The sequence below is a fragment of the Arachis stenosperma genome, chromosome 2, assembly GCF_014773155.1.
Source record: "Arachis stenosperma cultivar V10309 chromosome 2, arast.V10309.gnm1.PFL2, whole genome shotgun sequence".
In the NCBI taxonomy this organism is placed as follows: Eukaryota; Viridiplantae; Streptophyta; class Magnoliopsida; order Fabales; family Fabaceae; genus Arachis; species Arachis stenosperma.
The window spans coordinates 107,075,973-107,103,471 of NC_080378.1; the positions used below are offsets into that span (position 1 = coordinate 107,075,973).

The following is a 27,499-nucleotide window of genomic DNA, read 5'->3' on the forward strand; positions in this document are numbered from 1 at the left end:
AAGATCAATGTAATTTACAAACGAACAATGCTAAGGAACCAAAAGGATATTAGGCAAAAACCAACTAAATACTTTTGGGTGAATTCAAAATCTCTACGAGTTAATATATAGATGTTTCTTCTGCTAAGTATCAGAATGTTTTTTTTTTCATACCAAAAAGATGTTCTTTTATATATTTTTCGAATTTTTTTGTATTGCAAATGTGAATATCTCTATTTCTTTAAGAATTTCATATTTTTTTAAAAATTTTATAGATATTTAATTATTTTTGCTAAAATATAACTAGATATTTCTTTTGTTAAGTATTAGGATATTTTTTTCATATTAAATGAATGTTTTTTTTTATATTTCTGTAAAATTGTGTAGTTTGCAGTCTCTTTAATAATCAAAACGGCACCTAATATCCCAACACCTAATAAGAACTCCATCATCCACCATCCTTCTCACTAGCATCATAGCACAATCCACCTTCTTAACCTTACATGCGTCCAACACAAGCGCGTCGAACGTACGTGCATCCGCACCAATCCCATCTTCCTCCATCTTCTTCCAAACTCTGGCAGCGGCAGCCACGTCTCCAACGTAGCAGTGTGCAATGAGGAAGTAGTTGTGTCCCGTCAGATCCAGATTCACGCCAAGCGTGGACATAAAATCCACTATGCGTCGTGCGTGGTCTATGACTTTCTGGCGCGTTAGGATATTCAAGACGGGGTAGAAGGTGTTCGCACTGGGGCGGCAGCCTCCGGCGTCGGTACGTACCATATATTCGATGACGTGGAGCGCGTCATCGACGCGCTGGAGCTTGCAGAGGCGCGTGATGAGGGAATCGAACGCGTTCTTGCGAGTGACGCCGCGGTTGAGGGTGGATAGGGTTTGAAGGAGGTAGTTGAGGAGGGAAGAGGAGAAGGTTTTGTCGGTGACGAAGTCGAAGGTGGACTTTGTATTGAAGCAGTTGTCTTGGATGCGCTTATTGAGGGCGTCGCGGAGAGCATGGAAGTCGCCGGAGCTTCCAGTAGCATTGGTGAGTTTGCCGACGAGCCAGATGTCGGTGATAGAAGAGGAGTGGGTCGCGGTGGAGAGGCAGAGAGGGTCTGACAGTGAGAGAGAGAGGTCTGTGTGTGTGATTGTTTGAGGTGGGTAGGTTAATGTGAAAGAGAAGAGGAAAGTTTTTATAAGTTTTAATTAGGTTTACTTAATTAATTTTAAATTTTTTAAATTTTAAATTTAAAAAATTTAAAATTAATTATTAATATAAATTAATATGGTTTTGTTTAGTTTTTAACTGGTAACGTCTTGGTTCAATATACTTTTCTTTTACATATATATTACATCGTTTCAATAAATATTGGCTACATATATTTGACTTTAATAATCATCTAACGAAATTCATAGAATTAAATTAGGTTAATACTATAGTTTATCTTAACTAGTGAGACAACATTAATTTTTGTAACTATATGGTTGCATTTAATTTTAAGAATAAGATAAAATAAGACAAAATATAAAAACAAAGATATTAATTTATTTTTATATTCTTTTTACATAAAATATAGAATAAAAAATAAAATAATAAAAAATAAAATAATAAAAAATAAAATTAAAAAAATTTAATAATAATAATAAAAAAAATAAATTATATTTTTATTTGGTATTTTTATATTTTTTTTATAAAAAAATATAAAATATATTAATTTAATATATTAAGATACAATATTTTTATTCATATTTTATTTATTAAATATAATTTTATATTTTTATGTTTATATCTCAGTATATTATCTTTATAAATAAACACAACCTATATGTCTACATGTCCCACATTGCATTAGTATTTATGATTTTAAAATTGAACAGTGCTATGGTGTAGAAGAGGTTTTTTTTTTTTTTCAGCAGGTGCTGAAGAGACGTGCTGAAGAAACATAGTAAATGATGAATTTTATGCGTGTTAAGTTAGGTATCCTGTGTCAGACATGTCCTGTGAAGATGCAGAACTGCCACATAGATTGTTCAGTTCATGGAAATCATTAATATTAAATTAGTTGAAAAATTAATATAGTGATTAATTGTTGGATTTTTTGGAGTTGGCGAATAAATTTTTGAAAACCTTAATGGTTGGGCTGAGTTCTGAACGTAGTCATAACTAGTCCATTTGATAATAATAATAATAATAATAATAATAATAATAATAATAATAATAATTAAGGTTTCCAAAAATTTATTGGTCAACTCCAAAAAATCCAACAACTAACTAATCACTACATTAATTTTTCAACTAATTTAATATTAATGATTTCCATAAACTGAACAATCTCTATAACAGTTCTGTATCTTTATAAAACATGTCTAGCACAAGACACCTAACTTAACACGCGTAAAATTCATCATTTACCACGTCTCTTCAGTACCTGCTGAAAAAAAAAAAAAACCTCTTCCGCATCATAGCATTGCCCTTCAAAATTTTGAAAGAAACTTATTCTTGGTTTGACTATTCCTTTGACTTGCGACTACCTACCTACCTTAGTCCTTAATCAACAAATCAAAATTTGAAAACAACGACATCGGAAGCGGACAAATGCTATATATAGGACAATAACATTTCCCAAATTTGTGATGCCACCATCAAGAATATATACACATAGAACAAATTAAATTCTTTTGGTTTAATTTCATCACCACGATTTTGTTAGAATTTTATGTCCAAACCCTTTTTACTAGTAAAAACCGAGCTTTTCTAATTTGTCACTATTATTTACTAGAAGATAGAGATTCAATAACGTAATTCGTGCGACTTACGTGCTTTTCATCACCTAACCCTTCTTCTTAGTCCAAAACACGTACAGCATTTGTGTATTTCGATTTCAATTGGCAGGGCAACATAACTAATTAATCCGACATTGAGTCCTATAAATACATTACTAAAATAAGCATGTATGATTGATCACAAAACCCATACAAAAATATAATGATACCACCCCTATGTGCTTTTCACCTAACCCTTCTTCTTAGTCCAAAAAACACAGCAATTATATATGTATTTTGATTCAAAAATACTATTTACTTAGAACATGCATGTGTAATTTGTCCTTTTTTAATTTAAATAAATATTTAAAAGTGAACACTTAAAGAAAGTAATATCGATCTTATTTTCTAAAATACATATTTAAGATATTTTCGAAAAATATTATACTACATATTTCATCTGTATTTTAATTTCTATTTTCTATTTTGAGTAAAAAGACCGTAATCTACTCTACACTGTGGTCATAAAAATCTTCTATTTAATTTCTTTGCAAGTTTTCTGTGAAAATCATAATGATTTAAGAAAATGCATATATCATAACAAATAATAGTCATGTGTAAAATTCAACAATCGTTATGGAATATATGTAGCATCTAACTACAGCCCGTGATTAAACAATGTCTCCAGGAACATAACATATATACAACTTCTAAGCTCTATAAAATTTACAAATGAATCACTTGCTCAGAAAGTCCTATATATGATGAGATTATCAATCAAATGAAGCAGTCAATGAAACACTTGTGCGGGGAGGATCCAGACACATAACCTTGCAGTGATGGAATATATTAGAATCAAAATTATAAATGTTTTGTTAATATGTATCCTGAAAATTAAATAAATTTTAAAAGTATTATAGAAACTATTTTAATAAAAGTTATTGATAATATAATTTTTTAATATTTTTAATATATTGAATATATTAAAAATTTAAAATTTTTTATTATTATACTCTTAAAGTATGTTTTTAGAATATATTTTTACTAAATGCTAATTATAATTAAGATAACGTGGGTTGAATAAAGTGGGAGAAAAGGAATGAAGAATTAGGAAGTGGAGAATTCAGATTACTCAACTTGCATAATCATGTGCATAATATTAATGAATATCTTGTTTTGTTTGTTATGATTGTTATTTATTTACTATAGTTAGTTGATTAGTCTTATTTAGAGAAAAATTCTTTTTGTTAAGTTTTGTTAGTAGTTTGTTAGCCTGAAATTTGTATGTGTGTATGTGTGTATGTGTATGTGTATATATTTCTCATCCAAACTAATAAAAAAAGCAGCAAAAAGTCATTTTCAGTACTAATTTTGATTTTAACATGGTATCAAAAGAATTTTTTATACTTCTTTGCGTTTTTTTTTAATTCTCTTTTCTATTTTTCGAATTTTCCTTTCCTCTTTTTCTATTTCTTTTTTTCTCCTTTTTCCAATCTCCAATTTTTTTTTTTTTTTTGTAATGGCAGCGATCAATGAAGCCGATTTTTTTCTTCTCCATTCTTCCGATCAACCGAACCTTGCCTTAGTCACGCAAGTGCTTACCGGCGACAATTATCCTTCATAGAAAAGATCGATGGAAATGGCGCTTAACGGCAAAAACAAGTTTAGATTCGTTGACGGCACGATTCCGCCACCTAAGGAAGGTGCGTCTCATCCTTTCAAGCTCCGCTAGCATCGTCTGAACGACATTGTCAGCACCTGGATTCTCAATTCTGTTTTCAAGGAAATTGCATCGAGCTTGATCTTTACTAGTTCTGCTCATGAGATTTGGACAGATATAGGTCACCAATTTCAGCAAAAGAACGGTCCTCTCAGTTTTTTACTAAGCTAAAGTGTGTGTGGGAGGAATTATATCATTTTCGACTTTCAGTATGCTGTAATTGTAGTGGTATTTGTGAATTTTTAGTTCATTCTAATGAGGAATATGCTCTCGTATTTTTTATGAGATTGAATAATGTGTACCATCAAATTTAGAGCCAAATTTTGTTGATAAAATCTTTGCCTAGCATCTCTAAAATTTTCTCGCTAATAATTCAAAAGAAACGATAAGAAAGACTAACTCTTGCTTCTCCAACAAACAATAAAACGCAATTAGCTTTGGCCATGAAAAACACACAGTACAATTCTAAAATCCGACAAAAAAAAATGAAAAATAAGCCGTTCTGTGCTTAGTGTGGTTTATTTGGCCACACTAAAAACAAATGTTATAAGTTACATGATTATCCATCTAATTATAAGAAGCAAAATTCAACCACAATTCAAATCAACCATGTGAACACAAATTAAGACATTCCTTTTGAGCTCACTTCTCAACAATACAATTAATATCACTCTTTTGAGTCTTTTCTGCACAAGTTCCATCTACAATGCCCTCTATTATCACTGCTAAAGTTTCAAGCGCAGGGAAAAATAAACTACTCTCAATTTTCTTGGGATCCTGCCTAATCAAAAAATAAATTAATAAATAAATTTGGGACCCTGCAACTATAATTTTTTGCTTCCTTCTTTTCCATTCTTAGGCGCATTACTTCTAGAAAAAAAAAATGAAAACCATCTTTTAACTAAAATTTTTTTTTAATGTATTTGCCATTTAAATAAGTCTTTAAAATAATATAAAAAATTATAGAGATTGTAAAGTCTAATTTAAAAATGAGAGAGAATAATAATGAAACAATAGAATTGTAATTACATAACTACTTTCTTCTATTATTTTTGAACTGAATTTTACAGTCTTCATCAAAATCAATTCTATTTTAACTTTTAGCAGGAGAGAATTAACTTGTCAGAAAATATCTTCCACATGTGTCTTGTTGTTGCCCCCTGTATATTGATTTTTTTGTATTTAATAACATTCAATATTATTATTAGCTCATGCACGACAATTAAAAGAATTAGCTATAGAATAAGAATATTGCTGGAGGAGGTAGTCCTAAAAAATTAATTAAATTAAATATGAGTTTCACATGCATATAGTAATAAGAAAGTTACAAAGTGATTTTATTATTAGAAAAGTAAAAGCTGCTTCACACATGGTTGAATAATGCCTTTACATACATATATATTTGGCTATTAGCCCCATCAGCATATATCATATTATATGATAATTGAGAAGTAAGCAACAAAGTAAATGCAACTGTACCACCAACGCTCCCACACAGCACACATGATAGAAAGATACGGTGTATGTATCTTCGAAAAGTCCTTTGCACTAATATATTCCACGATTATATCATGAATTACACTTTAGAAATGTATCTATCCTATCTATATCCTTTTAGAATAGATAGGTTTCGTATTTGATTTTATGCTATTGTTACGGGGTTTAAAAGGTAGTATTTAATTTATTAAAAAATTTTAAAAATTAATATTTAATTTAAAAAGTTAAAAATAAATAATTTTTAAATATTTAAAGTTTGTTATAAAAAATAAATTAAATAAAAATTAAATACCAAATAATAATAGACACCATAGAAAAAAATTAGGGTTGTTAATTTATTTTTTCTCTAGGGATAAAAAGAAATTTGTCCAAACAGAATATCTGTAAGGGCCATAACAAATTAAATGAAAATTCATAAAATTCTCACAGGAATTGGGATCTGTTCCCCCCCTTCCGCCAAAAAAAAGACGAAAACAGAGCATAAGTACCTATTGTTTATGGAGACCTGCAAAACTTTTACAAAATATAAAAAAAAAAATTTCTTAATTTATATATGTATATGAATATTTTTGTTAGAAACTTACAATTTAGAAACTAATTCCTTGTCTTCAATCCTTCTCCTAGACTTTTATATTATAAGGTTTAATTACTCTACTGATCCCTATAATTTTGCAAAATTTTCAATTAGGTTCCTATATTTTTTTTCTTTTAATTGAGCCCTTGCACTAATTTTTTTTAATTGGATCCCTACACTTTTTTTACTTTTATTTAGGTCTCTGTACCAATTCTTTTTTTTTTTAGTTGGGTTCCTATAAAATTAAGCCAATTACTACTAAGAGTGACTTAATTGAAAAAAAAAAATTGGTGCACAGACCCAATTGAAAAGAAAAAAGTATAAAGACCTAACTGAAAATTTTATGAAAGTATAGAGACCAACAGAGTAATTAAACCTATAATAAAGTGACATAAATTTTGGGAGATGTAATTCTTTTAAATTATGCTATTTTTTTTTAATGAATATGTCGTAGTGTTTTAGTGGATAAGTTAAAATATATTGAACTGTGTTAAAATGATTTATCTTAAGATTATCGTGATGCTATGTTGTTTTATGTTAATTTTTTTTTAAAGATAATATTCATAAATACTCGCAAAATATCTCAATTTTTTTATAAGGACAAATAAAAGAGCACTTGCAATAAAGATAAAGAGGAAATAGGAGTATTTTTTTTAATTAAGTAGGTAGGAAAATGGTATCTATTCTATCGAACCCATTGTTATTTCTACTTTTGTTCAATTTAGACGATATTTATATTTTTTATTTTAACTATTATTTTTATAGATTTAATTATTTTATTAATTCTCATAATTAAAAATGTATAATTAATAGATGAAAATTTATAATTATTGAGAGACAAAAAAAAAAAAGGATAAGATCATTAATGAGAAAAAAGGGGTAAGATCCACATATATAAGCATGGAACAAGTATTGGGGTTAAGGATTTTCTACTTTGGCTTCAACCACAAAAGTCTTTTTTTTTTTCTAAGAATTTAATAAAATTAAGAAAGTCAAAGATATTAGTTAAGAGAATTAAAATATAAAATTTTGACTTCCCGCCTTCCGATCCCTTTTTTTTTCTAATTGCCTTTTTGGGCATAGGAAATACATTTTATTTTGTAGTGAATATTATAGTCTTGAAAAGTGGTATTTATTTATTAAAAAAAATTAAAAATTAATATTTAATTTAAAAAATATAAAAATAAATAATTTTTTAAAAATTAAAATTTACTAAAAAAAATAAATTAAATAAACTTTAGACATCAATTCATAAACACCATAGAATTAACCTTATTTTTTTCTTTAAAAGCAAAAAACACACACTTTATTTAGAGATATATATGGATACATCATATATCATATGCATTAGATATACTTATCACTAAATACAATTAACAACAAGCATTATTCATAATCACACATGCAAAGTCCAAATCTATAATTACAAGTCTATAATGTGACTTCTATACGTGGCTCTTTGCAACAAGGCAAAGAGGATTCTTCTTATGTGGAACAAGTCCAGGCAATACTTGAGTATCAATGTCTTCCTTTGTCACTCCCAAAGGCAATTCCCAGTTAAAAGAATATAAAAGATTAGCAAGGACTAGGTCAAGTGTTGTAACTGCCATATGCAATCCAGGGCAAATTCTTCTACCCGAACCGAACGGAATCAACTCGAAATCTTGCCCTCGAAAATCGATATGATTTTCGAGGAACCTTTCAGGATAGAACTCTTCTGGATCCTTCCAAATTTCCGGATCTCTATGTATAGCCCATGCATTTATATACACTATTGTCTTGGCTGGAATTTCATAGCCATTTATAATGCAATGTTCAGTTGTTTCTCTTGGCACAAGGAGTGGTGCTGGAAGATGCAACCTAAGTACCTCTTTTATAACAGCCTTAAAATAGGTAAACTTTTGAATATCATCTTCTCCTAAATAATCTTTCTTGATTTCTTGGTTTCTAATTTCTTCTTGAACTTTCTTTAGAACTCTTGGGTTTTTAATTAGGGCAAACATAGCCCAAACAGTTGTGGCTGAAGTAGTGTCTGTTGCCGCTACAAGCATATCCTGTAGAAGAAATAAAAAAGCAATATTTTGAGCATTGAATGGTAGTTAGTTATATAAATAAAGTTTATTAAAGATAAAAATTTAATAATTTGTATAAATAAACCTTCCGTGTATAAATTAATTTTTGAAGAATGTTATATGATCAATAAAATTTATTAATTTTTATCAATACTTTAAATATTAAATATAAAATTTTAAACTCTAAATTCTAAAATGTTGGCTCAAAAATGTTAATACAGTGTTAACATGATAATAATTGAAGTCATTAAGACAATACAATCATATTTGAATTTAATTTGGTAAAATTTTTATTTATAAAAATAATTTTATAAAAAATTATATTTTAAAGATTAGCTTTTTAAAAATTATATCATTTATATTTAATAAATCAAATTTAAAATAATTTTTAATAAATACAAACAATAATAATTGTGTTTGCTAAAATAAATTTAAAAATTTAAAAAAATTATACTATAATAGACATAAATATAAATACATAATTTTTTTATTTATCAAACACAAAATAAAAAATTTGTGTTTTTAAAAAATATAAATACCTCTTAAAAAATTTTACCAAATCAAACTTAGGTATACATTAAAATTAATCACTAAAATTAATTATTAGTATAAAATACATATTAAAATATAAAATATACATAAAAAATAAATTAAACTACATATATTTATATATAAATATACGGTGCCTACTTTTAATAGCTGATTTTAATATTTACTTAATATTTTTTTTAAAACCATGCATAAAGAAAAAATGATAAGAAGAGAAGGTAAGACTACAAACCATGACCAATGCTTTGATGTGATCATAGGTGATGTCAATGGAAAATGCACGCTCCTTCTTCAATTGAAGCAAGACATCAATCATGTCTTCTTCTGCCTTATCCTTCAAAGTCTTTCTATTGGGATCCATGTGTTCATCAATGACTTCTTGATAGAAACTATCCATCTCCTTAAAAATTCTTTCAAGACGTTTATGCATTCCATTGAGTCTATCAATCCAACCCAAGAAAGGAATATAATCCGAAACAAAGTTAGCAGCCACAACAGCTTGTAACTCATTCAACAAACCATGGAACCTACTCCTCTCAACTCCTTCATTATCATCATACCTTCTCCCAAAAGCACTCCTACATATAATAGTGCTATTAAGAGACACCAACATCTCACTCAAGTTTACAACTTTTGAAGATGATGATGAAGCATGACTAGATATTTTTTCTATCATTTTTTGTATCTCAAAATTTCTTATTGAGGAAAAGCTTGATACACGCCTAGCACTAAGAACATGAGTAACACCAATCTTTCTAAATTCTCTCCAATGATCACTATATTGGGAAAACCCAATATCTAAGCCATTGTAGGACAATTTTTGTTGCCCTAGTAACTTAGGCCTTCCGGAGAAAACAATGTCATGGTTTTTTAGTGTCTCTTTGGCTAGTTTTGATGAGGAAACAACAATGGCACGCCTTAACCCTAGTTTAAGGGAGAATATAGGGCCATATTTCTTAGAGAGTTGAGATAGTTGCTTGTGAAGGATTGAATTATCTAATTGATGAAGGTTCCCTATTATGGGAAGGCCTTTGGGACCAGGTAGTGATTTAAGGGATTTTTTCTTTAGGGTCCGGATGGAAAGAAACACAAACAAGGGAATAATAAGATACAGACTTAGAACAAGTGGTGGCAACATTGTAGCTTATTGAGAAGAAACAACAATGGTGTTGAGGAATATAATAGATATCACTTAAACTAGTTGTGTATTTATAGGGCTCAAATAGGTACGTGGGGAAATTATCTGTGGAACTTGATTGACAATTCAAGATTATTAACAATTCAAATTTAGTTAGAATGATTATAATGATAAGAAGAAGTTTTATTATTATAAATTAGATAAGGCCCATGTGCGTGTATGTTGTTGTGGAGCACGTAACATTTAACAGTTCTATTTTATTGGAAAAAGTTAATATTGAGGACCATTAATAAAGATTAGTTAACAATATTATATGTAAGTACTACATATTACTAATATTAATAATAATTTTTTTTTTCGAAAATTAAGAATAAGACTCGAACTCGAAACCTTTAGGTAAAAATGATGGATTATGTTATTAACTTTTAACTTTGAAAAAAAACAATTATTTTTTTATAAGCCTATCATTATAATCTAAAGAGATATGGATCACATGGTTTTTCTATAATTTTATTTTAAAATTATTTATTATAGTTAAGAAAGCTGAACTGAGTGTGTATAAGAACTTAAGAACAACGAATTGAGACTCCTACGTTATTCGAATTATGCGTAATTAGCGGTTTTAATTTTCATAGACTGATTCAAAAACTATGCGTAACTAGTTTTGGCTAATGCACGGTTGCTAAAAGGGTAATTATATATAGTGTCCATATTGTTAATTAGAATGATAACTAATTACTAAAGCTATTATATAAAAGAAATTTTTAATTTCTCTGAAAGTAAATCAGTGTTTTTATTCTCATGAATTAATTATCTTTTACATCTGTATTATAGGTCTATTATTATTTTGAGAAAATTTCACTCTTTTCTCTTAAGAATTACATTAAAAATTTAAAATAACATTCTCCTTTTTTTTTTGTAAAATATATATTTTCTTCTTTTATAATTTTTAAATTTTTTTTAATATATTTTAAATTTTTTGTGTTAACTAATGTTAATTTTATCTATTTAAAAAAAATATTTTTTACAAAAATACCTTTAATAAAGATTTTATTTATTTTGTTATTAAATTTTATTTACCAAAATATATTTTAATAAAAAATTTTTATTTATTAAATTATATTTTTACTAAAATATTTTTCCTATAAGAGAACACAAGAAATTTTTTTTATTTACTACCTTTGTTTTCACACACGGGTACAGTACTACAAAAAATATTTTATCAATTATTTATTTTATTTTTAACGATAATAAAAATAACAGATAATATATATACTGATAATTAGATATTAATTGTTGTATGTCTTATTACTAAAAAATTTTAACGATAATTATACAATTATCACTAAAAACCTTTTTAATGACCAAAAAAATATGTATATATATAATTATTATTATTATTATTATAACATGTAATAATAATGTAAAATATATAATTGTCATAAAAATATGTTAAATAAGATATATAATGACCATTATATTTTTACTATTAAAAATTTGACACTAAAAAAAGTTTTTGTTGCAGTGATAATGTAATTAAAAATAGGACCACAATCAAATTTAAAATCATAAGAAAATCACAGCTTTTTTTTTTCAATTATGAATAGTAAAATACATGAAAACAATTTACGCGGACGCAGAACAAAGGTGAAAATTCAGATGAAGTCGACTTCACATGAAGTTGATATCTGAGAGTCGTTAGATGAAAATTTAGTCAAATCAATCAAATCATCTAACGACTCTTAAATATCAATTTCACTTGAAGTCGATTGCATGTGAGTTTCCACCCAGAACAAAATGTAACACCCAAGAGCAATTCAAAGTCAAACATCTCCTCGAAATGTTTGATTCATTGTATAAGAGGCCTGCACTAAAAGATTCATATGCCAGCATGTTGTTGTTGTTTTTGTGATGGTTTGACACAAAGATCCTAAATCAATTTTAAAAATAAAGATCCTCTACAATAAGAACAGTAAAATTATTTGAAAAAGTTTAGTAAACCAACATTAATCAATAATATTTGAAAAATAATAAAAAAAATTAACTTAAACAATTTGAAGTTATTATATTTAATATTTATTAATTATCGTTAGAATAATTATATAATTTTAGATATAATAAATATATAATTATAAAGTATAATTTTATATATATAAAATTATAGATATTAAGTTAAATAAGATAACTTTAGTTATTATTTTCATATTATTACTATCAATCAATTTAGCCAACTACTTTAAAATCAGCCAATAAATAAAAAGAAATGAATAAAAAAAGTCAAAACTAAAAACAATAAAAACATCTAAATAAAGTAAAAAAAAATATTTATTCGTGAAATGATAAAAATAATTTAGGATTAGAATTTATGATATAAGATTTATAATTTAGGATTTAAAATTTATGATTTTAAATTTAGGATTTAAGGTGGTCAAAAGTGATAACAGAGTCGCGGCTCGTGATGGCCATCGCCGAGTGGAAGCCAATGGTAGTAGTGGTGATGGTTGGTTGGTAGTACCGTAGTAGTGAATAAAATTATAGTATTGAAAAAAAAAATAATAATTAAATAATTTTAAAATATATATATATATATATATATATATATATATATATATATATATATATATAGAGTTTATTTGTTTCTTCCTTGAAATAATTGACTAATTGGATAATTAGCTTTTTTGTATGATTGAAATAATCATGAAACTACTTTTTGAAAACTTAAATTGATAAAAGGAAGTTTATAAAAAATTATTTTTCTAACAAAAATTATTTATAAACTTAAAAAAGTGAAAAATGGAGCTGCAATAATTAAGTAACCATCTTCTCCAAAAGCTGGACAATTTTGACATGGCTTCCGATCCATAAAATATTTGTGAACCTAGTATTAGTTTTCAGTATTTTCACACGTAAATTTCCCCAGAGAGCTTATCCATATGCGCTGTTAATTTGATCATTTTGAAATGATGTGATCATGTGAATGCACACTTCCAAAATGTCAACAAAAATGGCAAGCACATTTTTGGCATTTTATTATAAAATAAACATTAAAAATTAATATTTTTTATTAATATTAGTCACTATATTAAATTAATATATACTTCATTTTATAATATTGAGAATAAAAATTAAAATTTAAAATTTAAAATAAATAAAATATTAATAAAAAATAATAAATTTTTTTAATTATGTAAACATGTAGCGTTGTTCTTAAAAGATTAACTATGATTATATATATATGATCTGAAAAATCCATGTCATAAGTAAATTTCTGAAGGGGCATTTCTTATATTGTTAGCTATGACGATAATATATGCGTACTATGGCCATGATATACATATCAGTGTTTATTTATCGGGAAGAGGCACGTTAAGAATTAAGTACAATTATATAAGATAAAAGTTAATACATTCAATTAAAAATTTTAAGATATTAAATTTATAAATTTTTTATTTATATATATATATATATATATATATATATATATATATATATATATATATCTCACACTTGTTACTCACCGTTAATGTGCTGTAAAAATTTAAACAATATTATTTTTTTAAAAATATTTAATAACAAAAAATAATAACTAAAAAATTAAAATTTATTTTATATAAAATAATTAATAAATATTAAATAAAATAAATTCTGACTATTTTTTTTATATTTTTTAATATTATTGATTTTTTTAATGTAAAAATAATGAATAATCTTATACATCACAAAAGACACTACAACAATTTTGATCTATGGCAACATATATTCGAAACAATACTTAAAAAATGTTGTCTAAAATAATAAAAAGCAACTCTTAATATTTGTTGTAAAAAAATAAGACTATTGCAACTCTTTTAAATCAACATGTTATAAATGTTATTTTTTAGTTAATTAAAAAACATAACAAAAATGTTGCTTTAATAAATTAAATAGACAACATTTATTATATTCATATATTACATTTTATAAAAGTTGCTTTAAAATTTTTAATAAACATCAACTTATAAATGTTGTCTAAAATAAATTAATATATATTTTTTTAAAATTATAAGCTTCTCTCCAAATATTTTAACAAAATATTTTTTCCACTTTAACTAAGAAAAAAGAAAAACAAAACCCCTTTCCTCCACGGGCCTTCAATTCATCATCTTCTTCTCCTTTTACTGAAAGAAAGTCTGAGACAAAACCCCAACCCTAACAAGCACAAAATCATCTTCATCTTCCTCTCTTCGATGATGGCAATAGATGAGACATTGACGTGTGCTCTTCTTTGCTAATTCATCCTCATCTTCATCTTCCTCAGACATTGACGTGCTACTAAATCTTCTTCTTCTTCGTCTTCTTCTCTTCGAGGATGGCAATGGAGGTCTTGACACGCGTTTGAGCTTTGATTCTCTCTGCTTGTAGTTCGAGATTCAATCTTCTCTGCTCGCAATCGAGATTCAATCCACTTTGTTCGCGTTTGATCTTCGATTGTCTCCGCTAGCAGTTCGAGCTTCCATCATTTCTGCTCGCTTGTTCATCACCGGGTACCTATGATTCTGCATATTCCTTTTTCTTTTTCATTTTGAATCCTAATTTTAATAATGTTGATGTTGCTATTATAGGGTTTTTGGTAATAATGTTGCTGTTTCGAGCTTGCCGTTCATATTTGTGTATATTTGTGTATTTTGTAACCAGATCTATAAAGTCTTTAGGTTTTGCTTGCCGTTCATCTATGATCTCTTCCAATTTGCCAGCGTTCTTCTGCTAGGGTTCATCACCGCTGATCATTGTTTTACAGGTACTCATGATTTTATCTCTGTTTTTCTTTTCTATTTTTGTGTTTTGAATCCTAAATTTTGGTTATATGAAATTTGTTGCTGTATGTGTGCATTAGTGTTGAAGCAACTCTACTGTCACTGTGTGCGTTTAATGGAACTGCATGTGTATTTTAAATCTTCTGGTTGAACTTAAACTTGTTTTTACATACATAGCTTTGTGCAGTACCATTTTATTTTGGTTTTTTATTATTGTGGGAGTTCTTGTTTCTGGACCCAAGGAAATGAGGCAGGAGGTAGCGGCTGTTTGCTCATTTAATTTGGCTGAAAATCTGCACTTTGAGTCCTTTAGCTTTTAACTGGTGATTTTACTTGTATTGCTAGAAAATGTAAAATGCTTAGCTATTAGCCAGAGTTGATCTTAGTTAGCTTATTTTGAGTTAGGATTTTGTTATTTTTTGATAGTGTAAATTGATTATGTAACAAATGTTAGATCCTAGTTCCTAGCTACCACCAATGACAATGCGTCTAAATTCTAATAGTCTCCTTTGCTTCTAGAAAATAAAATCTGTCATAAGGAACACAATAAAAAAAAAGAAGATAAAAAGGTTTTTTAGTTCCATATCTTTTTTTAGAATATTAACATACAAACAGTTTAATATTTTATAAATCTAAATCATTTCATAAATGGTTACATCAAACTCAAATTTATATAACACCAGATGCAAATTGACATGGACTAAATTTGTGCATTGCTAAGGCTTCCACAGCTTTTAAGCACTGATATTTCAAGTTTTCAGACCCAAAAAAATGAGATCACTTCAGTTCTTGGCCAAACTCATATTTGTATACTTTATCTTTTTCAAAAACTGAATAAAATTGGAAAAGAAGAAGTGAAAATATTATTAGCTTTCAAAGTTATCTTTCCGACAAATTTAAATATAGGATTGATGCAATGCTGCTTCAATTCAAGCAGTATTCTGTTAATACAAGATTATTAACAAACACTAAAAAGTGTGTGTGTGTGAAAACAGGAAAGTGAGTGGAAGCTGCTTGTGTAACTTCTATCAGCATAAGGCTTTGCTTTGTTGACTTGTGTGAAAAAGACAAAAAGGTGAATTGGTTATTACTGAAAATTTGTTATATATATTTTATTAATTTATATGTAAATAATATTAATTTATATATATAAATTCTAATAAATATATATATATATATTTATATATATAAATTATTACTGATTAAATACTGGATTAAAATAATAATATTTACCGTTTATGTATTATTGGTCTGTTTATAAGAGAATTCAAGTCAATTTGTAAGAACTCTATTAACCATCTTTTTTAGACGGTAAATGATTCATTATGTGCTTGTATACCCATAACTCCATAAGGCCATACCCCACAATACAGTAAAGCCCCCACTCCACCCCACCGTCCCCCTTTTCTATTCTCTGTTTCTTTCAGAATCTCTCATCCAGAGCGCCTCAGTTTCTATTCTCTCTCTAAATCCAATTTTGCTACCACTAACTAGTATTCAAAAATTTCATCATAGGGTGCCAAAACCAATTATATTATTTCTGTGTTTGTGCCGTAGATTTACATTTATTTCTGGGTTCATATCCTAGCTGGATGGATGCAATGAGGTGTGTCAAAAGCTTCAGATCTGGGAAACCATTTAGCTGAAGAGATCAAGGCTTGGTAATGATACATGTAAGTATGTAACATATTGAGAAACCTGTGCCATGAACTATGAGAACTAAGTGGTGTGGGAACTGGGAACTTAAACTTAAACTCTGGTCTCTCCTTCTTATAAGTAAAACTCTAAGGCTCAAAACCATGGCTTAAAAGAGAGTGAACATATTCCTTCTTTGATGCTTTTCCTGGGGAATGAAATGGAATTAGTGAATTACCACTTTTAAGCATAAACATATATAAGGAGGACCAATTATGAGGACTGGGTCATTGGGTGGGGCAGCTAGCTACTGTGGTTGTTTTTAGAAATTACATTATTGAAATTGACATCCTATTCATAATGATTAGTATAGTAGTGATGACAAATTGAGAATAGATTAATAGTGATTAGTTCATTTATGCAGAGTAGTCCACTAAACTAATATTCTTAGTCCTGTTATATTTGCGCATAATAAAATCCAACTAACTAGGCTTCTTTGGATGGCTTCTTTCAACGCCACATATAACTCATTATTTTACAGGTCTCGTCAAGAAAGAAACTAAAAAAGAAAAAAAGAATTGTGGTCTGTGTTCTTTATTAGAAAAAAAAGAAAATTAATATTTTTTTAAAAATAATTAGAAAATATTTATTTTTTAAGTTTCTTTTTTTCTCATTTCATTTTATTTTTTATTTGATCTCCTTAATGCATCTAGATGTTAGTACTGATCATACTTGAAGACAGTTTTCATTAAATAATACTGCACTTAAAATAGACATACATTAATCCTGACTTGAGTTATAGTTTTAGTTCCAACTTAATAATTCACTATGTGGTTTGCAGATACTTAATAAGAACTGGATCTGTTCTTTTTTAAATTTTCTAAATAGAATCCTATGTGAATGAAAATACCTCATTTATGCTGATCCTGTTTTGAATGTTGGAAAACATAAAGTTTTTAGTCTTGTTCTATTTCAGGTTCTTTTGTCAATTTGCTCATTATTGACGGATCCCAACATGCTAAGTATGAAGCTACTGCACGCAGCTGAACACTAAGTGCAAATTATTGCGGCATGACCTCGTAAGATATTTCTATCTTATAGTTATTTGCTTTTATATGTTTATGTTATTCTTTTGCACTTTTTAATATATTTTATATTAAGCAACTGTGCATATATAGCAAGTTTCAGATTCCATTTTGATAAATAAAAATTGTTTTTAGTTTAATAGTAATATCACTATGAACAATTAGGTTTTCCCAGGACTCATCCAAGAACTGGATGAGTTTACCAAGACATAGCCAAGAGTTTAGAGACGGCGTCAATATATTCTTGGACTATGCTTACTCCGTTGGAAATCCTCAAGGAGAGGAAATTCTATGTCCTTGTGCAAAATGTTGCAACTTCCTTTGGGGTCAAAGAGAGTCTATTTATAGCCATTTAATATGCTTTGGATTTGTCAAGGGCTATACACGATGGGTTAATCATGGGGAAAGTGTAATTGGTATGGATGTCGATACTGGTGATACCGGTGAGATTTATTCATGCGATGACATTGAAGGCTTGCTAGACGAAAGGTTTAGGAATGTGGCAGATGTTGAGGGAGAAAAAGAAGGTATGAACGAAGATGCAAAGAAGTTCTATAATTTGGTTGACGAGGCTAGCAAGGAACTATATCCTGGTTGCAAGGAATTTTCTACGTTATCTTTCACCATCCGACTATACTTGTTGAAGTGTCTACATGGATGGAGCAATGCCTCGTTCACTTCCCTCCTGGAGTTGTTGAAAGAGGCTATTCCTAACTTGAATCTCCCTTCTTCTTTCAACAAAGCCAAGGCTATGGTGAGAGATTTAGGTCTTGATTATAAAAAGATTGATGCTAGGTAAATTGAAGACTATGTTAGGTAAATCCTACTTACCAAACATATTATTGAACTGTCCATTTCTTTTAATTTTTTTAATTATGAATCATGGAATTATCTCTAGGTTTTACTTACGAAAATCCTAATTTTGGATTTAGAGAGCATGAGGCTGATCAACAAGGAACAAGTTGGGTGAAAGCTAAGAACCATAGTATGAACTTTCCCTCATGGTTTAAAGCACGTGCCATGCGTCAGAATGTTCCAGATTGGATTAAGGAGCTTTCTAGAGGGCCCAACAAGATTGCAAAAAGATATTCGGGGTATTTTATCAATGGGTATAGATTTCATACTAGGCAACGTGAGGCAAGACGCAAGACGCAAAATAGTGGTGTAACTTTAGTTGCGTTGACTACGAGCTTTGCAAGTGCAAAAGATCCAAATCCAATTCGTGTAAAAGTTTCCTACTATGGCAGAATAAATGATATAATTGAGTTAGACTACTTTGGCAATTTTAAGGTTGTATTATTTAGATGTGACTGGTATGAGACTCAAGAGGATGGCTATGGCTCTTCGTATGTTCAATTCAACAAAAAATGCTATCAAGAAGAGCCTTTTGTGTTGGCATGTCAAGTACACCAATGCTTCTATGTGCAAGATCCATTTGATCAAAATAAACATTATGTTATGAAGTCAATTCCAAGGAATTTATTTAGCATAGGTGACGAAGCTAATATTGATCCCCAAGCTATATATGAAAAAGAGCCATCTGACCAGTCAATGGGTCCTTCTATACCCAATGATAATGGTGAAATTGATTTGATTAGGGGTGACTTGCACGAAGTTGTTATAGATGCTTCAAAAGGAGTTCTTCTTTCACAAGAATACAACACAGAATCAGAAGATAATTCCGAAGACGACATTGAATGATTTATACTTTTTTCCTTTATTACACTAAATAGTAGGGAAGTAGAATGAAATATGTATATACTTTAACTTTTTAATTGCATTAAACAGTAGGGAAGTGGAATGAAAGATGTATCACTTTTTTATATATGTGTCGTATGGCATGCCTTCTTGTTTATTACTATTAAATAGTAGTCTTCAATTACATCCTCAGCAAACAGCTCCTTCAGTTCCACAATGTTATCTCCTTCAGCTCCTTCTTGTTTATTACTATTAAATAGTAGTCTTCAATTATATCCTCAGCAAACAACTCCATTCAGTTTCTTAATGATTTATTAAAGGCTGAATTTGGTGTTGGGAAAGAACTTTATTTACATTGCCAAATTCTAATGTCTAATGTCATCTTTTATTTTGTTTTATTTCAGAAATACAATGGAAACAAGAACTACTCCAAAGCGGAAAAGACTGGTAAAACAGTATCAAAGCAACAAGCAATTCATGCAGAAAAATACAGCAGAAATTCATAAGAAACAGCATTTTATCTCTCCAATGATGGCTGGTGGTCATGGACAAAAGAGAGTGACTCCTATGCCTTCTAAGCAAAGCACTCAAAATGAAGTCCCAATTTCCAAAAGAATGAAAAGTATGCCGAACCAGAAAATTGGAGCTAGTGAAGAAGAACCAGAAAATCTTAAAAAGCGTCCAACCATGGGTATGGATAATTTTTTGGAGACACATGGGGTTCATTTGGAAAGAGAAGATGACGATTTTGAACCAAGTGCTGAAAACGAAAGATCTATTCAAGAAAAGCAACAAAATCTTAGGAAGACAAATACAAAATCAAGTTGTCAAGCCATGACACTTGATACATTTTTGGAGACAAATGGGATTCATGTGGAAGGAGAGGAGGAACATAGTGGAGCAAATGCTAATGAAGTTGGAAATGATGATGATGATGATTTCTCGGATGATGAGGACTATGTTGGTGAATATGAAGATGAAGTTCTTCATGGTGATGACAATCACCTTATGGAAACTAACAATGTTAAAGGTGCTGTACTTTATAATTATCATTTTACTTATTCATTAGCATGTATAGCTATATAATTCATTTAAATGGTTAAATTGCACATATTTATAGATACTCCAAAGACTAGAAGGACACGAGGAAAAACAAGGTGTGCTAAAATCCATGCAAGAAGTTGGGAAGAAAGAGAAGAGGTGACTTTTTATGAAGGACAAGCAGTGGGACCAACTCCAAGAAGAGTGAAGGATTTAACTTACTTTATTGGAACAATGGGAAGGAATAGCGATTTCATAACATTGATGTACACTAGTTGGAAAGCTGTGCCCCTCAAAGTCAAAAAGCGCATATGGAAATATATTAATGTAAGTGTTTTATTTCTCATCTATTTTTTATGATCTGAAATTTTTCAATTTCGTATGGCTTAGCTGTAGTTTTGTGAAAATATATAGCTGCTGTTTTACACTGCAGTTTTGTCTTTGTTTTTAGTGTTCTTGAATTGTCATTTACAATTTTTGTTTTGTACTTTTTCGTAGTCAAAGTTCATTCTTCCAAAAGAGGGGAAAGGGTGGGTGATGACTGGTGTTCGAGAAGCTTGGAAAGGTTACAAAACAAGAATCAAGGGAAAGCATTTTGAGAGATATAACAACATTGAAGATATGCTGAAAAATCGCCCTTTAGATATTCCAGAAGTTCAATTTCAAAAGTTAATTGCATATTGGAGTATTCCTTCTGTTAAGGTGAGTTGTAGAATAAATAATTCTGTTTCTTTGTCTTTTTTATGCTTTTGGTTTATTACATATAACTCCCTTTAATTTTGTTGGGTATAGGCTCTATCTTGTTTAAATTCTGAAAATCGTAAAAAGCAACAACATCAACATCGAATGGGACCTATAAGTTTTGCAAGAGTGCGTAATGAAATGGTAATAATTTTGATTTTTTATAAGTTTTTTCTTGTTGTATAATGACCATCTTAAAACTAGATAAATATTATTTTTGGCCATTTTTAATACTCTTTTCCCTTACTTGTAGCGTGAAATGAATGAGAACAAAGAAGACCCATCACAGGTTGATGTGTTTGTTGCAACTCGAACTGGACGAAAAGGAAAAGAGCTTGATTCAGGAACACAAGCTGTTATTGTAAGTCATAAAGTTGAAGTAGAACTGCCTTAATTTACAAATTGATCTAAAATAAAATTGTCTTAATTTACAGTATTATTTTAAGTCAGATTGTCCTGTATAAAACTTAAAAAGTATTGTTATAGTATGTAATATGTATATATCTTGATTTTAGAGCCTTCAAAGTCAATTTTTCCTGGAGGAGGATTCTTCTTGAAAGCTAATATAATTTATAAATAACTAATTAAGTAGATTTAAAACATACATGATCATGTTTTGTGGGGTCCATAATTAAAATATACATGTGAATTGCTTATGCTTTAATTTATTTAGATATAGCAGGCGAGAAGTCAAAGATACAAATGTTAAATGATATATTACCTCTTAATTCTAATTAAAATAACAGTGACTTGTCACAAACTCACAATAATGTCCCGTGTCCTTTTAGAGTTTGGGATTTGGTAGGCATTAATTTAAGACAGCTTGCTTTTTTAGGTTTGAAATTAATCAAATCATCCTTTAATTTCTGTCATCTATTTATATTTAGTGGGTAGCTGATATGGACATGACTGGTAAACAGAGCTCTCAGCCATCAACTTGAATAAAATGTGTGTTTCTAAAATACATATTATTAAGTGAATACAATTTTTGTGAAAAGGACAAAAAATCTAAGTTTTAACTTTTAATATGTTCATTATATCATTATTAAAAGTATTAAAAGTTCCCCCAATGAAGTTCTCATCTCAGAAACTTCCATTAATGCTGCATCCCTACTCTTATTTGCTTCCATTAACTCCCTCTTGAGTGTCTCAATTGAAACTATTCACATGTCCTTAAGAACTTGAGAAACTTTCTCAGATCCAGTTCTGTTTGGGGAACTCATCATCACATTCTTGCTATGCTTCTTCTTGAACCGAGGAAATAGCCATGACATAACACCTTTACTTTTAGGCTGTTTTGGAAAGAAGCATGAGAATCAGTGAGTGGAACAAGCTAAAATTGTTATGTTTTCTTTTAATAGGATAAACTTAAGAGCCACCAAGAAGCTGGAGACACTCCCGAGAAAGCATTTACTGCAGTATTTGGCAAAGAACAACCAGGAAGAGTTCGATGTTATGGGAGGACAATCACAAAAACATCTCTGCAGAAAGAACGGGAGATTGCTAAAATTAAGCAACAACATGCAGAGACTATAAGTTCAATGAAAACTGAACTTCATGAGACAAAAGATAGAGTCCAAAGTTTGGAGGATCTTGTGAAGCTTCTCTTGCAACAGAGTTCTCTTGGCACAAATATTGATGAAGCACTATCTTTATTACGAGCCAAGGAATCAACACATGATATAAATAGTAAGCAATGTTCGAATGGCAACGATCGTCCTTCCTCATCAACTCGTGATCCAAAGTGATGACCAGGTATAACAAAAAAGTTTGCAGTAATTTTTGTGATTTATCATTTATTGGGAATGGACTATCAACATTTTTGGCCTTTGCTTTCTCTGTCTTCTGCCATCTTACTTCATGGTGGCTTCTGCAATACACTCTTGCTATTTTTAATCAATCATCTTTTTTTCTTTTTCCTTTTTAATTACTTATTTTTGTAGCGTTGTGCTACTGTGAGGAAGAAAATTTTTTCCTCATTGCTGAAATAATGTGGCTATGTTGGGGAGTGATGCGTGTTGTCACTGCAACAGACTCTAGTAACTGCTGTTTCATTCGCAGGAATGACAGAAATTGTCAAGGGAGTTGTTTCATATCTTTATCTTTTCATTTTTTTCCCTTCAAATTTATGTTTCAGTCATTTATTTCTCTGTTGCTTTCTCTCAAACATAAATTAATTAATTTTATACGATAGTGATAATAAAAGAATAATCATTAAAAAATAAAAGAGAAAAATCTAATATAGCAGTAACGTTATTTCCTTCCACACCAAACAGTTATGTGAGTGAAGTCTCTTCCTGTGAACTTGTTCCTTCTGATTCTATGATTCTAAATAAGAACTACTAAGCTAATACCTTTTTGGAGCAATCATCGTTATCTGAATTGCATTTCTCTTTCTCAGTTTACTCAGGTACTTCATCAAACACATACCATGCATCATTTTCCGTTATTGCACCTTTTATGTTTCAATTTCTTTTTTAAATGCAACTTTAACTAAACCCCAATTCATTTAAATGCAGCAGTTATTGGACTCAGTGGAGGCAAGAGGATTTTGAGTTCATCATACCATTACTCTGATGTTACCGAAAAGCTTTCATTTGGCACTGATTTTGGATCCACACACTATCAGATTGTTCCAACAAAGTCAAGCATAGATATAAAATATGCAAATAGATTGACATTATTTTGATAAATATTAATTACTATTTTGTTATGACAATTATTGTTAGACAAGAATTTTATTATTTTGTTGAGAATTATTGATGAACATGTATTAGAAATACTAATTGAACTTTTTAATATCTATTTTAATTAGAATTTTATTTTTAGTTATTTTTTCTCTTTTATAATTATTTTTTATTGTGCACAAATTTATTTATTAATTAAAATAATTACACATGTATGAACAAAAAATTTTATTGTAAATTTTATTTTTTATATTTTTATTACAAAAATAATTTTTATTTTTATCAAAAAGGCAACCCTTTTATTAGTTGCATATTTTGAATATTAGACAACACTTGTATAGTTGCATATCCAAAATAAAAAGCAACACTTGTATAGGTTGCATATCCAAAAGAAAAGGCAATATTTTAAAGGGTTGCATATTCAAAACTAATAGGCAACACTGCAAAGGATTGCAAATTCCAACTTATAAGCAACACGTAAAAGAGTTGCATTTTATTGCAAATAGACAACACTTCAAAGGATTGCAAATTCCAACTTATAAGCAACACGTAAAAGAGTTGCATTTTATTGCAAATAGGCAACACTTTTTAGAAGTGACCAAAATACGAGAGAAGAGACAACACTGCAAAAGTGTTGTCTCAAACACACCTTTGAAGTGTTGTTGTTTTTCAACCAAAGGCAACACTTACCAAGTGTTGCTCTCAAAAGCGTTGCTTTTGAAACAAAAAAGTGTTGCCTTGATCTAAGGCAACGGCTGCATATGCAACGCCGATAAAAAACGTTGCCTTAGGCCCAAAAGTGTTGCCATTGATCAAAAGCAACTTTTTGTCAGCCTTTAGGCAACACTTTTTAAATGTTGCCTCAACCTGAAAATGTTGTAGTGAGATAATCTTATACATCACAAAATTATCTGACTAATATTTAAAGTATACTTACTTTAATATATATTTCAATTTTTTTATTTATATAGAATAAAGAATTAGAATAGTAGTTGATATATAAATAATAATAAATACTAAATATTAGCTTTTTTAAAATAAAAAAAATATACGAAAAGGAAAACCATCCTGTTCCAATTAAATCAACAATCCCGTTACATTATCAACAGTATTTCTGTCAATTTCTGTCAATTTTTATTTATGACTGTATTTAATGAAAGTGTCTTTATGAATATGTCTAATAAAAATGTCTTTTTTATGATTGTATCTAATGGAAGTATCTTTATATAGGTATTTTCTGGATATATCTCTTTATACGTATGTTTAAAATATAGTAATTAATTATTGTTGGTAATAAGTTGGCAAATAGTATATTAGTACCCTATACTCGCAGCTACGAGTTAAACTCTAAAATGGTATCTGAGATTGCCATCGTGTACTAAAATTGTCTATGTGATTCTAATTGCACAAATTACGTCCCTGAGATTGATAAAAATGTACCACGTTAGTCCGTGACCCATTTTTCATTAACGACGTGATGACATGGCTTGATGACGTGGACTGTTAGTGACACATGTCACTCCATGATTTAAGCACGTGTAATGGTATGATGATGTGTTGACTAGTGACACGTGGCATACTGACGTGGATGGTTGTACCACGTGTCACAGTGCTATTTGGCCACGCGTCTGTTTATACCACGTATTATAACAATATTCGTCCACGTGTCATCCATTATGTCATCATTGTAGATACACCAAATTAGTCATTTACTTTGCGTTAAGTGACTCATTTTAGTACATGAAATTGAATGTCATCACCAAACTAGTCCATTTACTAGTTTTTTCTCCTTTTTTTTCTATAAATTCAAAATTCTCAATATCTTTAAATCCATTAATTTCAATTCTATTTTTTCACATATTATTTAAATACAAGTGCTTTTATTAAAAAAATTTACGAGTACCCCTAAGCGCCGTCTTGGAGTTGACGTGAAGATATTTCAAGCACCCCCTATTACCATCTCCGACCTCGTTCGTCTAGACTAAAGAGGTCGGAGATGGTAGCGAGGGTACTTGAAGTGCCTTCAGTCTAGCACATTTACACACAATAGAAACGTGTATTTCATAAGAACTAAAAAAATGTGTATTTTAATTCTTGATTTCTTGTTAAAAACACGTTTTTTTTTTTGAAAAAATATGTCTAATCTGTTGTAAAATAAATAAATAAGACAAATGTACTAAATATAAAATAAAGATGTATAAATAGAAGATACTAGTATTAATATTCACCAATATAATTATCTCACTATAATAGAAGTAATTTATATATTGACTAGTATATTGCAACTTAAAAACTCACGGAGACAAATAGAAAGAGAGAGAGTTTTATATTTTATTATTGTGTGTCTTATATCTCAGGCTATGAAGCCTTATTCATACATGTACAAATTCATTATTTTCAACCTTTATTAAAAATTGGTCTTCGTAAGAATTTTAAGTCTCTCCCTTGAAAACTTCAGCCGCTCATATTATTAATGGGCATCCACCTCATTTGTTCTTAGCACAACACTTCCTCTTGGATGACCATTTAAGATTATGCCTCATTAAAATTTTACTAAAGAAAAATCCAATGGAAAAAATTTTAGTAAAGGAAAAAGAGTACAATATCCTTTGTGATAGGGACTGCTTCATTAAAAACCCTGTCAAGAAAAACCCGATGGAAAAAATCTGACTAAGGGAAAAAGAGTGCAGTCTCCTCCTCTTGTCAAAATTATTTAATATCTCAAAATCGGTGCATCCCAATCTGATGTACCAATCTTTCAAAAGAGGATTTTGGGAATGACTTTGTAAATAAATATGCTAAATTATCGCTTGAGCGGATCTGTTGGACATCAATTGTCCCTTGATTTTGAAGATCATGAGTGAAGAAGAATTTGGGAGAAATATGCTTTGTTCTATCACTTTTGATGTATCCATCCTTAAGTTGAGCAATGCATGCTGTATTATCTTCAAATAGAACAGTTGAAACTATCTTCTGATAAATCAGTCCACATGATGACAGAATATATTGGATCAAACTCCTGAGTCAAAAACACGCGTGACTTGCTTCATGTATCGCTAGTATTTCAGCATGATTAGAGAAAGTTGCTGCTATCGTCTGTTTCGTGGATTTTCATGATATAGTTGTACCACTATATATGAACAAGTATCCTGTTTAAGATATCCCTTTTGTGTAGTGAATCTGACAAGTATCTTGTATCTGCATAATCAACTAGTTGTGATTTGGATCCATAAGGATAAAACAATCCCATATCAACCATTCCATAAAGATATCAAAAAATTTGTTTGATTCCATTCCAATGTCTCCTGGTTGGAGAGTAACTATACCTTACTAGTAAATTCACCGCAAATGATATGTCAGATCGTGTATTGTTAGCAAGATACATTAGTACTCTAATGGCACCGAGATATGGTACTTCAGGATCAAGGATATCTTCATTTTCTTCTTTAGGATGAAGTTGATCCTTCTCCACATCCAAAAACCTTACGATCATTGGGGTACTTAATGGATGTGACTTATCTATATAAAAT

General features: G+C 29.3%; 3 protein-coding genes across 3 annotated transcripts; 1 reads left to right on the plus strand and 2 right to left on the minus strand.

The window, feature by feature from the left end:
- Positions 1–378: 378 nt before the first annotated feature.
- LOC130963416 (pentatricopeptide repeat-containing protein At2g40240, mitochondrial-like) lies at positions 379–2,843 on the minus strand. Its single transcript, XM_057889537.1, has 2 exons — positions 2,813–2,843; positions 379–1,112 (listed from the first exon to the last, which is right to left on the minus strand). Exons 1-2 carry the CDS (start codon positions 2,841–2,843, stop codon positions 379–381), a joined length of 765 nt encoding a protein of 254 aa, XP_057745520.1.
- A 5,037-nt stretch (positions 2,844–7,880) lies between these two features.
- LOC130962049 (cytochrome P450 83B1-like) lies at positions 7,881–10,307 on the minus strand. The gene is made up of 2 exons (XM_057888135.1): positions 9,384–10,307; positions 7,881–8,584 (listed from the first exon to the last, which is right to left on the minus strand). The coding sequence occupies exons 1-2, from the start codon at positions 10,287–10,289 to the stop codon at positions 7,976–7,978; spliced, it is 1,515 nt and encodes a 504-aa protein (XP_057744118.1). The 5' UTR covers positions 10,290–10,307; the 3' UTR covers positions 7,881–7,975.
- A 6,135-nt stretch (positions 10,308–16,442) lies between these two features.
- Positions 16,443–23,916, plus strand: LOC130963417 (uncharacterized). The gene is made up of 9 exons (XM_057889538.1): positions 16,443–16,755; positions 17,694–17,796; positions 19,905–20,530; positions 20,621–20,868; positions 21,040–21,243; positions 21,334–21,426; positions 21,536–21,643; positions 22,644–23,037; positions 23,226–23,916. Exons 2-8 carry the CDS (start codon positions 17,789–17,791, stop codon positions 23,028–23,030), a joined length of 1,674 nt encoding a protein of 557 aa, XP_057745521.1. The 5' UTR covers positions 16,443–16,755; positions 17,694–17,788; the 3' UTR covers positions 23,031–23,037; positions 23,226–23,916.
- Positions 23,917–27,499: the final 3,583 nt, after the last annotated feature.

Bases quoted from the DNA above. Each gene is read 5' to 3' on its own strand.
- LOC130963416 (XM_057889537.1), bottom strand. From the start codon at position 2,843: ATGCTGTACGTGTTTTGGACTAAGAAGAAGG. The intron at 1,113-2,812 runs GTTAGGTGATGA...TCACACACACAG, and splicing joins GTTTTGGACTAAGAAGAAGG to ACCTCTCTCTCTCACTGTCA.
- LOC130962049 (XM_057888135.1), bottom strand. From the start codon at position 10,289: ATGTTGCCACCACTTGTTCTAAGTCTGTATCTTATTATTCCCTTGTTT. The intron at 8,585-9,383 runs GTTTGTAGTCTT...TTTCTTCTACAG, and splicing joins ACATCAAAGCATTGGTCATG to GATATGCTTGTAGCGGCAAC.
- LOC130963417 (XM_057889538.1), top strand. The intron at 20,869-21,039 runs GTAAGTGTTTTA...ACTTTTTCGTAG, and splicing joins GCATATGGAAATATATTAAT to TCAAAGTTCATTCTTCCAAA. The intron at 21,244-21,333 runs GTGAGTTGTAGA...TGTTGGGTATAG, and splicing joins GGAGTATTCCTTCTGTTAAG to GCTCTATCTTGTTTAAATTC.